A 13,771-nucleotide genomic window follows, 5' to 3' on the forward strand; every position below is an offset into this window, starting at 1 on the left:
GTCAATAATAGAATAATTCTCATGAGGATCACTGAGACCGTGAATGTGGAATGAACGGTTAGACAAATAACTGTGCTGGGGAGGAAGAAGTTTCCCTCTAACCTTCTAGGTTCTATTGGCTGGTGTAAGAATTAAATCGACATGAGACAGAGTAACAGGAGAAAATGAAACAAAAGTTTAAGAGCATGTATACATGGGAAAGATCCAGGGAACCTGAATAACTCACCGAAATGGGCAAAGCCCTCTCTTAAATACCACCTTCAGCTAAAGACAAAAGAGGATTTTGAGGGAGGGGAGAGTCAGTTATGGGAGGTGACTAGGAAAAGTGCAGTAAACAAGGGTAAGGTTGTCATACAGATTTAAGTCAGTGCCTTCTCTATTGATAAAAGTTTCCAGAGATTTGGTCATCCTCCTTTTCCAGGTACAGTGAAGGAGGCATCTGTACAAAAGGAGATTTCACTCACAAATATAAATGTTTCTTACAAAAGGGTAACTCCTTCTTTGTTTTCAGAGTTTTCCCCATGTCTGCTGTTTCTTAGAAAATAACTAGCTTAAAATAATTAATATGCCGAAGAGATACATTTTGGGATGGCAAATTCTGTTCCCCTATACCTGCAAAAAATTTCACCCGTATTGGTATTTTTTGCCTCAGGGCAGCTTTAAAGATTGGAAAACAAAAAACCTCTTCTCAAGAAGTTAATACAAAGAAACCATTTATGATTGCTGGGTAGTAGAGCATGATTTACCACATTTTCAAAATTCTGAACTGAGAGGTCAGAAATGTTTTCTAGACATTTCAGCAACACTACCAGCCCCCGCAGATATGCTACCAGATTATGTCTCTCTCTCTGACTCTTATTACTATACAGATTGCCATGATTATTTTAAACATTAAAACAAAAACAGAAACAAAAACTGATGAATGGAATACATATATAGAGAACTAAAAAAAACATAATTATGTTAGCTTGGGGTCCCTCAAGAAGCTCTTGCTCAAAGGCAGAGTACCTGGTTGTTGTTGGAATTTCCTGGTTCATACCTAACAGGTCATCCAATGACAGTAGCAGGCTCTTTCTGGAATAGGCTCCAGTCGAACTGGGTGGGTGGTGCTGAAACCAAGCAGAATTCTGCAGGGCCTTCCTGGATACAAAAGTCCCCTGTTTCTTGTTTTTAGAAAAAGGCTTTATTCTCCTAGGCCTTCCCTAAGTTCCAAAGAGCAGACTCAAGCTATTACTAATGAGGGAAATGACGGAATGCAGAAACAAAGAAAAAGCAAGAAAAGTAATGATAGTTTAAACACTACTTCAGGGACTATCCTGGTGGCACAGTAGTTGAGAATCTGCCTTCCAATGCAGGGGACACAGGTTTAATCCCCAGTCTGGGAAAATCCCACATGCCGCGGAGCAACTAAGCCTGTGAGCCACAACTACTGAGCCCGCGTGCCACAACTACTGAAGCCTGTGCTCCTAGAGCCTGTGATCCACAACAAGAGAAGCCATCGCAATGAGAAGCCAGTGCACCTCAATGAAGAGTAGCCCCTGCTCACCGCAACTAGAGAAAGCCTGTGCACAATGAAGACCCAATGTAGTCAAAAATAAATAAAATAAATTTATAAAAAAAAAAAAATAAACACTAGTTCAGAGTCCTAGTTCCTCCTGAAGGGATGTACATAACAATCTGATGCATATCTTTGAGTTCTGCAGAAAATAAGACCCCGGCCCAGGTGGAAAAGGTGATTACATGCTGACCATAATAACCATGCAGACCCCAGACCGGTTAGAACCAGAAGGTTGATTGTTAAGATTCCCAAAACATCACCCTGTTACCTCACCACCAACCAATCAGAAGACAGTCCACGAGCTGCAACCCTCACCCTTAATGTTGCCTTTAAAAATCCTTCCCTGAAAGTCATCAGGGAGTTTGGGTCTTTTGAGCATGAGCTGCCCATTCTCCTTGCTTGCAATCCTGCAATAAACACTGTAATTTCCTTCACCACAACCCACTGTCAGTAGATTGGCTTTGCTGCACAACAGGCGAACGGACCCAAGTTCAGTTCAGTAACATTGCTGAGACCTACAGTTCAGAAGAACTGAAGGGCCATGGAGCCCCTGAGCAGGGCTGGATGTACTGCACATTGTATTTCCTCCAGTGTGCCTCTGTTCCAATTCTAAGGTGGGGTTTTGTGACCTGCACCAGTGGGACAAGCAGAATGTGGAGGTGTGGAATGTATTGTCTCCAGTGCCTAAAAAGCCCCAGCAGGTGTTGTGCTTTTTGTTAAAGTTGGGAGTACCAGGGGTGAAATAAAATTCATATTTTATGGCAAGACAAGAAACATTTAAACATAAAAAATTTTCTCTGCCCTTTGACTTCCACTCTCCCCTCTACTGTGCATTGTGTATCTGCATTATGCATCAACCAAACCTCCCCCATTGGCAGAAATACCAGTTCAACCGTAAGACAACTCCTTAAAAGATAACATTCCTTCTTGATCTTGTAAGGGGTCACATGACCCACCACCCTGTACTTGCAGATCTGGATTGTGTAAATTGTCAATAATATGTCATTTAACATACAGCCCTCTGTTTCAAAAAACTTATATAACTGCTTTGACTTCTAATGGGTGGAACAGTTCTCAGAGCTTTCTGAGATGCTATTCCTGGGTTAAAATCCTCAATTTGGCTGAAATAAAATTTCCCATTTCTTTCTTAGATCAACTGATTAATTTTTAATTGACATAAGTATAGTCAGAAACTTCTCCTTAAAGTTAGCTAGAATGTCCCATTGGGCTCCATCCCAAATTGTACCTAAAAAGATGACATGTTGAGCTGATCCTACACATCTTTAGAGGTTAATGACCCAACCATCTGAGGTCATTGCCTGGACCACATTGTCCCAGACTGATATAGATGAGTGACAGCTCCTGGACTATTACTACGTGCTAGTAGAAACAACACCGGACTCGTGAGTCTATGGTGTTACCAAGGTCTGACCAGCCCATCCTAAACTGGGTCGACATTAACCCAACCAAAAAAGTGGGGCAGGCACAACAAAGTTCCATCATCAAATGGAAAAATACATACAAGACCAAAGTTACGTGAGGTCCTCAGGGGTCACATGCTTGCATAGACATGTGGCCCACACCCTAAAAGACCACTTCTGGGTGCACTGAAGCCTCTGGTTACCCCAGTAGCCTGTTGGGACCACGTTTAGAAGAGGTTCCCACAGAAGGTATGGCCTGGTTCATAGGTGGAAGACGAAATCCTGAGGGGGTTCATTAGCAGCTGTCAAGATGGACACATCATTAGCAATCAAGGATCAGACAGACAGACCCAATGAGCAGAGAAGGTGGCTGTGTGGGTAGCCATGCAGGCTATTTTCAAATCCCCTCCATACTACACCTTCATGGACTCCTGGGCCTGGCCTGTGACCTGGTCATATGGTAAAGGAAATAACAAAAAGTGAACTGAGCTATCAAAGGCACCCCAGTATGACAAGATCTATGGCAAAAACTGGCTGAGTGGGAAGGCAAAATATTTGTCACCTAGATAGATAAATGTAAAAAGGACCCCTACCAAGCTGAGAACAACTGGAATGAGCAGGCCGATGTCCCCGGCACCAAGTTGGTAGCCACCACAGGCCACTGGTTCCACCAGTGGATCAGATACGGGATGGCAGTCCATATTCGGGACTGTCTCCCTCTCAGTGAAGCAGAGGCCAAGGATGCAGTGGGCAAAATACATGAAGTTTCTTGTTAAATATTCTGGTGCAGATGGGCACAATTTTCTCAGGGAATATATGTCCAGACATGGACTTGGATCACTGCATGGGTCTCCATTATTTTTTTTGCTCTAATATTTACATGTGAAGAGCTGGGCATGATTTTGGTGGGCTTTTAACAGTAAATTAAATAGAAGAAGGTTTCAATTTTCTTCCTTTAAAACTATGAGGAGACAAGGATTAAGACTCAGGACGGTTGATGGGAGAGAGGAAGGAGTGATAGAGAGTAGTGGACAAGTAGGTCAAGCACCTGGGTGCTCATGCTGATGCCACAGTTCACTCAGTGTGAACCTCAGACCCGCCGCTTCACTTCTCTGAACCTCAGTTTCCTCATCTCCAAGGTCTCTTCCAGCATAAACATCACATGATTAAGAGTAAGGTAACTAATAGCAATAGTTATCTTCTAAAACCTTATTCTAAACATATTTTGTTTTTCATGCACAGGTGCAGCTTGTGTGTTCCTTGGGTGTAGCCCTGGTTCCTTCGTTGTGAAGCGGCAGCCCAGTGGAGGAGATTGGTCACCGCTGCCCAGGAAGAGCCTGAGGGAGGAGGATAGCAGTGATCGTATTAATTTGAAGGTGGTGGGATATTAGAGGTCATGGAGAAGATGTGACCACCGACTGACCCCTGAGCTGGACCAGGGCGATGGGAGGCTCCTCACCCTATCCCCTGTCCTTGAAATGTATGCTCTGTCCACCATTCCCACAGTTGGAACCATTTTCAAGGACGCATCTTGGACAGAGCAATGTGGTGTTGAGAACGACAGGACTGAATATGTGACTGAAACCGTTAAGGCCTCAATACAAACTTTTGAGATTCTGGCAGCAGGTGCAAAGATGTACTGTCTCTCGGTGCTCAAGACAAGCCTCACAAGTAAGTTTCCTTCTTATTCAACCCACTGCCTACCAATCTGGAGTGCTCTGCCTCTTTCTTCAGTCTCTCCTTGCCCTCCATGTACAAGGGTCAGTTTGAGAACCAACATGGGAAAAGGCAGTTCTGTGGAACCACTGAAGATTAAGAAATATATACCATGTAAGATGTGATTTATAGTAAGAAATATATATTTTGTTTTTGTCCCTGTTTCTGCCACAAAGGGCCTAAAACTCTTGCATTTCCTAGGTGATGAACTCCATAACTTCTGTTATGTTAGTGAAGTGACTTTTTGAAAGCCCTAGATCACCTAAGGATGAGATTTGGTGGCCAGAAGAATCAACCAAGTGATTAGAGGTTTGGGACCTAACCTCTAGGGAGGGGAGAGGACCTGGAGACTGAGTTCAGGCACCAGTGGCTAACGATCTAATCAATCATGCCTATGTAGTGAAGCCTCCATGAAACCTCAAAAGGACAGGGTTTGGAGAGCTTCCAGTTGGTGAATACATGGAGGTCCTGGGAGAGTGGAGCATTCCGAGAGAGTATGGAAGATTTGCACTCCTTCCCACATAACTTCCCTTATGCACCTCTTCCATCTGGCTGTTCGCGAGTTATGTCCTTCTATAATAAACTGATAATCTAGTAAGTAAACTGTTTTACTGAGTTCTGTGAGCCTTTGTTGCAAATTAGTTGAATACAAGGAAGTGGGGCTTGGAACCTCCAATCTGTAGCCAGTTAGTCAGAAGCACATCTGACAACCTGGACTTGCAACTGGCAATGAAGGGGGTTAAGGGCTGAGTCATTAACCTATGGGATCTGATGCTGACTCCAGGTAGATACTGTCAGAACTGTGTTGAGTTGCAGGACACCCAGCTGGTGTTAGACTTGCTTGGTGGTCTGGGAACCTGCTTCCCTTGTGTACACACACACACACACACACTGGAAATGAGTGCAGAATCATTAACTAGGTAATAGGTACAAGGAGTAACACAGGTTGTCAATGAGGAGGGTTGATGGGAGCAATCAATTTAAGGGACACACTTGCCTTGGGAATGTGTGGATGGGAGAAGCTGTGTCCCAGCAGCAGGAGGTGTCTACTACACAGGGAGCCTCACTCTACTCCAGAACTGTGCTCCCTCAGGTGGCACATGCTCAGGTAACAAGTCTGTTCCCCTCCCGCCCACACCCCACTTTCCTATTACTACATCCTAACTACTCCAGTCTAACTTTGTTAAGTCTTTCATTGTCCCATTCTCCATTCCTTAATGTATATAGAGAAACTGGTGTATGTAAACAGACATAGTGCCTCTTCTCCCATTCCCCTTTTCTTTTTAACTAAACGTCCAATGTTGAGATGTTTGGGGGAAAAAACATGACACTGTAAAAAATACCCCCAATGCCTTGCTTTTTCCATTAGTGGTCTGTCTCAGTTAACTTCTTACTTTACATTCCAATGAGTTATTATGTAATTACTGTAATAAAAACAATTCCAGCAACAATCCTTGGGAATCTTGTTTGATTGGAGAATTTAAATATTTTTTATTGATTGTTATAAAACCAAAAACAAAGTTATTACTTCTTTTGGTTTATAGCTGCTATCTGTAGAGTAATCTGCCTTTAGAGGAGAAAGAGATTACTTTAAAAGAAAGGAACCCTACATAGATTTCTTTTTAGGTCAATTGTCTTATTTAATTGCATTTCTTGTCTTAAAAAAACCTCACAATTATAAAGAAACAATTAAAATGTGAATTGATGGTGTTAAACCTAACTTTTCCTTAAGGTTAAGTATTGTTAGCTGTTTCAAGAAAGATCTCTATTTTTGTAATTTGATATTTGGTTTTTTAAAATTAATTTTTATTGGAGTATAGTTGATATACAATGTTGCTGTAGTTTGATATTTCAATGGGAAGAATGCCCAGTTAACCTTATTCAGTTAAAAATCTCTAAGAGATACCTCACTGCTTCTCTGTCACATCCAAAGTCTTTCACCTGATGTCCCTTCAAAGCAACAAATCTAAGGAGAAGTAATCAACTTTTTGTATTAGTTACAAATCTAAACTGACTGCATGGGCACTGGGTCAAGTTCAGTACATCCAATTTGCTGATCTGATGATTTTGGCCTGGATTTGCTGATTTTCAGAAGCCAAATCCTTGAAAGTTTTGGCATCAAATATTTTTTGTTTGTTTGTTTTTTGTTTGTTTTGGGTATTTGGGGGGCATCAAAGATTTTGGGTATCACCACTTGCAGTGGTTCTGTCCATAAGTACAATCTATTTGCATAGATAATCTTAGATATAATTTTTTAAGTTAAAATTTATGTGCTTATGGAGTAATTATGATAGGTTGAGGAAAAAATGGCATTTTATTACTAGTATTAAGATTAAATTCTAGTCTAAAATTTTTGCTCAAAGCACATGTGAAGCACAACTAAATTATTCTGAAGAAAGATTTTTTAAAAAGCAGAATTTTCTTTTGCTATGATTAGGCTCTATTTAATTACTCTCTTATTCTATGTTTAGAATGGAAAGGTGGGCATTATTACCCAAGTGCAGATGGAGGAACCTACAAAGGAGGGGGAGGATTTGTCTTAGCCCTTTTAGGATCACAGGGCTTTGTTAAGTATGCTGATCAGACCTTCTTGAACCTTGATGATGTCACTGAGAAATAAATATTCCGTCACTCTGAAAACATTCCTGAGGTGGGTTAAGCATTATCTAATCATAACACAATGGATTCTTTCTATGAACATCAGGAGAAAACACTCCACGTTAAAATGAATGTCTTGCACTATCTACTCCCATTTAAAATTGAAAGCCTGGGAAATTCATTACCAGCATGTATGATTCACCCACTAACCGAAATCGCATGAAGCACATGCTGGTAAGAGCCAAGGTCTTCTTTCCACTCATCTTTAGGGAAGCTCTAAGAGAGAGTTTGCCTTTGGAATTTTTCTCTGTGTATTTGTTTAACAATCATTAAAAGAGATTTTGTGGACACTATATTTGCTATTTCCTCCTCTTTCTTCTGTTCCTCTTCCTTCCCTTCCTTCTCTTCCTTCTCCTGAGGAGTTTCCATTCAAATGTTGGTAATACATTCAGTGCCATCTATGGTTGCCCTTGGTGTGGGAATTAATATGGATCACAGGTGGAGCTTTCTAGCCATGCAATGGTGGAAATAACATTATACTAGAATTTAGACCTGGGTTGGTCCTGGTTTTCTAAGTGTTTGTATCAAAATCGTAACTCAGGTTTTCTGATTTCACACCCTGTACTCTTTCAATCACATCATTATTTCTTCTATTTTTATGCTGAGATCTTTGTATCATTTGCATATCAACTCCAATTGGGAACTACTAAGTATTGTGGGGTTCCCCAACTGGAGGAACTAGGTTAGCCCAATGGAGTGTACAATTTTCCTGGGACTGGTAGGTTCGGGTTGGGGCACATTCAGAAGAGGTGTTTTCCTTAAACAGTTACATTACTGAGAGAAGCCTAGTTTGGCTTTACAGAAGCAGGGCTAAGGTGAAGTCTGGAGGCAAAGGGAAGGAAAGCAATGCTAGAATAAATAACACAATTAGCTGGGAAGGTGTTGTGGACTGACTTTCACCCTCCCAAAAGATATGTTCAGGTCCTAACCCCAGTACCTGTGAATGCGATTTTATTTGGAAATAAGGTCTTTGCAGATGTAATCAAGATAAAATGATGTTGAGCTAGATTAGGGTGGGCCCCAATACAATGACTGGTATCCTTATAAAAAGAGAGAAATTTGGACACAGAGACACACACAGAGAAAACACCATGTGATGATGAAGGCAGAGACCGGACTGATAAGAAAAGGAGCACCAAGGATTGCCAGCACCTGCCAGGAACCAGGAAGACGTGTGGAAAATCCTCCCCTGGAGCTTTGCTGACACCTTGAATTAGGCCTTCTAGCTTCCTTGTTTTCTGTGAGACAATACATTTCTATGGTTTTAAGCTACCCGCTTTGTAGTTGTTAGTTACAGCAGCTCTAGGAAACTAATACAGAGGGTTAGAAGGAGGATGAAAAGAAAAAAAAATCCATGGAAAGCATTGAATGAAGTGTTCAGAACTATGGAAGAATGGAGCTTCATGCTGTGTTTATATTTGGATCTGTCAGATACATTTCTTTCTTTTCCTAGTTTTACTGAGATATAATTGGCATATGACATTGTGTAAGTTTAAAGTGTATAATGTGATAATTTGATATATGTATATGTTGCAAAATGATTACCACAATAAGATTAGTTAGCACATCTATAACCTCACACACTTACCATTTATTTATTTATCTATTTTTTGTGATGAGAATTTGTAAGATTTACTCTCTTAGCAAACTTCCAGGTATACAATATAGTATTGTTAACTATAGTCACCATGTACATTAGATCCCTAGAACTTATTCATCTTATAACTGGAAGTTTTTACCCTTTGATCACCTTCACCCATTTTCCCCACTCCCACTGTATCCTCCAATACATTTCTTTATTCACTTGCACTTTGCAACACTTGGGAAGAAAACGCTTATATCAGGGATCTGAGATTGTCTGATACCAAGAAAATCTTTCTCAATAACTATCAGTAAACATAAGAAGAGGATTTTGTATCTAAAGAAATAGAATATGCAAACATTAATCTTTCAAAAATATAATTTTATCAAATAATTTTTAAATCTTTTAATGAAAAATGATCCTCTGTCTTATTTCTGCTCTATCTTTAATTTCCACTCTTCAGAGGAAGCCATTTTAATTCATTCAATTGTTGTTTAATGTTTTTTCCACATTTAAAAATCACTATTAAAGTATTAAAATGCTATTTCTTGACTTAGAAGTTTTAGGTTTTATTTATTAACCTTCTAGTGTGGGAAAGGAGGCATTAGACCTTGGAATCCTTCCACCTTTGTACCCCAATGTCCGCTTTCTCCATCCCCAGTAATATTTAGTTTCCACTCATATAATCCAGGTGTATTAGCAACCTTGATTTCCCTTTACCATGTAACATACCATATTCACAGGTTCCATGGATTAGGATGTGGACATCGTTGGGGGACCATTGTTCTGCCTCCCACAGGGGTATATTCCTGGTTACTATTATTCTGTAAGACAGTAAGAGAAAGGGGCTGGGAAATAGAGTGGATACATGGTGTGTAGATTATTACTTAGTTCTTCTTATTCAGATAGCATCCTCAGCTATGCCTATTGTCCTGAGTCCAGAGTTCAAAGCAGGATCTCCAGAGAGTAAATTTCTAGTCTTCTGCCAGGGTGGGGGAAAGGCAGAGTCCTAGCTCTGTGGGGGTAAGGAGTACATCTAGAGATCTAAACACTTTTTTCATTTTCATTTAGTTCAAAGTACTTTTAATTTCTCTAAAGACTTCTTCTTTGATCCATTTGTTATTTAGAAGTGTGTCGTTTAATATCTAAATATTTTGGATTTTCCAGCTACTTTTCTGTTATTAATTTCTAGTTTAATTTCATTGTGGTCTGAGAGCACACATCATATGATTTCTGTTCTTTTAAATTGGTTGAGGTGTGTTTGGTGGCCTAGAGAATAGTAATTATTGGTGAATGTTCCACGTGAGCTTAAGAAGAATGTGTATTCTGTTGCTGTGGATGAAGAAGTCTATAAATGTCAATTAGAACCAGTTGATTGATGATGCTGTTCACTTCAACTATGTGCTTGCTGATTTTCTGTCAATTACTGATAAAGGTGAGTTGCAGTCTCCAACTATAATAGTGGATTTGTCTATTTCTCCTTACAGCTCTAGCAGGCTCTGTCTCACATATTTTAATGCTCTGCTGTTAGAAGCATACACAAAAAGAACTGTTATGCCTTCTTAGAGAATTGACCCCTTTATCATTAGGTAATGCCCCTCTTTGTCCCTGATAATTTTTCTTATCCTGGAATCTGCTTTGTCTGAAATTAAGATAGCTACTCAGCTTTATTTTGATTAGTATTAGCATAGTGTATCTTTTCCCTTTACTTTTAATCTATTTGTGTCTCTATATTTAAAGTGCGTTTCTTGTACGCAACATGGTTGGGTCTTATTTTTTGATCTAGTCTGTCAGTCTCTGTGTTTTAATCGGTGTATTTAGACCATTCATATTTAAACTGATTATTGATATAGTTAGATTAATATCTTCCATATTTAGAACTGTTTTCTATTTATTGAACTTTCTGTTTCTTTTTTTTTTCTTTCCCTCTTTTCTGAGTCCTCTGGGTTTTTTTTTTGCAGTACCCGGGCCTCTCACTGTTGTGGCCTCTCCCGTTGCAGAGCACAGGCACCGGACGCGCAGGCTCAGCGGCCATGGCTCAAGGGCCTAGCCACTCTGCGGCATGTGGGATCTTCCCGGACCGGGGCATGAACCCGTGTCCCCTGCATCGGCAGGCAGACTCTCAAACACTGTGCCACCAGGGAAGCCCTGCTTCTTCTTGTTTTAACTGAACATCTTATATAATTCCATTTTCCCTCCTCTCAGCATATCAATTATACTTTAAATTTTTTTTCAGTGTTTGCCCTAGAGTTTACACTATGCATTTATAACTATAATACTATACTGCTAGTGCAGATACATTATAACAGAGTATTCAATTTCTTCCTCCCATCCCTTATAACATTGCTATCATTCGTTACACTTATCCATACACTATAATCACCTAATACATTGTTGCTATTATTATTATTATTATTATTTTTAGACAATCATGTTTAATTACCTCACAACTGAAGCTGCCTTTGGGGCCAAGGGACAGGAAGGAGGCAGCGAACCCAACGCTTGAGCTGCACTCTAATCCTAGGTTTATTCAACACAATTCTTTTCTCTATACAACAAAGTAAAAACACAGTATTATCTAAAATGCTACAAAGTTACAAAACTCAAAACAGAAAATGTATAGTACTGACTGTACAATAAAAGCCAAAAAAGCAATGTACACGTTGCCAAGGTAACCTGCACGACCACCATGAATACCAACACAACAAGGGGGCTCTGTGATGACCCAACAGAGCTGGCCCTCAACTTACCAGTTTCAGAGACAAAGGGACACGTAGGTTTGTGTGTGTGTGTGTGTGCGTGTGTGTGTGTGTGTGCACGCACATGAGTACACGTGAAAAGAACCATTTTGGGTATTTGGCCCTAGAGGTCAGAAGAGGACTCGAGCGGGGGAGCAGGGCCAGGCTAACAGGAATGGCAGCTGTGTAAAAGCACACCTTTCCTGTGGGACCCTGCAGGCTAACAGGTTAGGGCACAACCAGCCCACCAGGTGGGCCCCACATCATCTGTGGAAATGGGAAAACATGCTCCCAGGTTGGGGCTGTACCACTTCCTGGAGCCCCCTGCTCATCCCTGCTGGCTCTGCCCCTAAACTGACTCTCAGGAACTAGAAATGCGGAAGCTTTCTAGCCAGAAAACTGGAGGGCATCTTCATAAGCATGACCCCAAACCAACAACACTCCTGTAGCCGGAACTCTGCCGCCAGGGGAAACAGCAATTACTGCCTTCACCTTCGAAGCCTGCCCCTGAGTGAGGGATTTCTCTCCTACCGATCCTCCTGCTAGAAAAGTGACAAAAGTGAGTTGGATGCGATACAAGTCACAGGGCAGAGCTTCGGTGGCCCTGCTTATTGGGAGAAGGTGGAGCTGGGACGGCTCCTGTGGCGGTGGCGTCCCGGGGAGTGGGATCGCCGGCGCACGGGGGACCTGCGCGGAGGGGAACGCGACCTGTTCCTCCTCCGTGGGGGTGACCTGCGCCACATGGGAGGCGGTGGCAGTATTCTCCTGGGAGGGCTAAATCGCCTGGGGGGTGGCCGAGGCCAGGGGGCCAGCACAGCAGTGGCAGTGATCTCCTGGCCATCCATTTGTCCTCCGTCCATATGCTTCAGCTCCTTCTCGGCCTCATCTGGATTTTCAAACTCCACATATGCGTAGCCTTTAGACAGACGGGGGTGCACCCTGTCTACAGGTATGTCAATCATTTTAATTTTCCCGTAGGTGGAGAATATCTCCAGGATATGATCCTTGGTCACATTCCTGGTGAGCCTTCCAATGTGCACTTTGGTGGGTTTAGGGGAAGAGCTCCGCCTTTTCCTTCCCCTTCCATCTCTTTTGGGTGGTTTGGATTTGGAGCGGGAACGCTGCCTGTTGTCAGGCCTGCGCCGAGAAGGACTCGGAGAGCCAGGGGAGCTGCCGGAGCTGGAGCTGGGGGATGTGCTGGAACTTCCTGAGTGGCTCGATGCAGAAGATGAGCTGGAGCCGCTGCTGGAGCCCGAGCTGGAGGTCGAGCTGGACCGAGACCTGGTGCTGCTGCTACCACTGGAAGCGCTGCGCCTCTTTCCAGTTTTATCCCTGCCACGATCCTTCTCGCTCGACTCCTTGGTGGCCCCCTTATCTTTGGAGCGATCCTTGGACTTCTCATCAAAGCGGTCTTTGCGTTTGGTAGGAGAAGGAGCCCTAGTGCTGGACTTTTTATTATTTTCTTTGACTCCTAGCAAGCTCTTCTTTTTCACTCCTGATAAATCTATTCTCCCCTTCTGAGGTGTTCAAAGCAGCAATGGCGGCCTCACTTATCTGAACTCTCACTTCTAACTTGAGTCTGACAAACAATCCCTAATTGATTTTATGCAAAAGTGCAGCAACTCCCCAGTCCAGGCGCCGGGCCGCGAGCACTTCCAGGGTAGGTAGGGCCCGGCGTTGCGGGCCCGGGTCTCCAGCCCGGCGAGAGGGCCCCGAGGGCGGAGGCCGGGTTCCCGGCTGCTCCGAATTCCGGGGTCCTCACTAGGCCCGCCACAGAGCCAGCGAAGCGAGGGCGCCCTTCCGCCCGCCGCGGCCCCGACCACTTCCGCTATTATTATTTTGAATAAACATTGATCTATTAGATCAATAGGAATAAGAAAAATTAAATATTTTATTTTCCTTTGATTTTTTTACTCTTTTTTACTGCTCTTCCTTTCTGTATGTAAATCTGAGTTTCTGACCTAAATAATCCTTTTCTCTACAGAACTTCTTTTAACATGTCTTAAAAGACAGGTCTATAGGCAAGAAATTCCCTGTTTTTGTTTGTCTGAGAAAGTCTTTATTTCTCCTTCACTTTTGAAGGAAATTTTTGCTGGAT

General features: G+C 42.2%; 1 protein-coding gene across 1 annotated transcript; it reads right to left on the reverse strand.

The window, feature by feature from the left end:
- Positions 1–12,004: 12,004 nt before the first annotated feature.
- On the reverse strand, positions 12,005–13,199 carry LOC101290384 (RNA-binding protein with serine-rich domain 1-like; the record flags this gene model as incomplete). The annotated part of the gene is made up of 1 exon (XM_033432379.2): positions 12,005–13,199. A coding segment is annotated over one exon (918 nt), but the record flags the coding sequence as incomplete, so codon positions are not given.
- Positions 13,200–13,771: the final 572 nt, after the last annotated feature.

This window comes from Orcinus orca, chromosome 9 (genome assembly GCF_937001465.1).
Source record: "Orcinus orca chromosome 9, mOrcOrc1.1, whole genome shotgun sequence".
NCBI lineage: Eukaryota > Metazoa > Chordata > Mammalia > Artiodactyla > Delphinidae > Orcinus > Orcinus orca.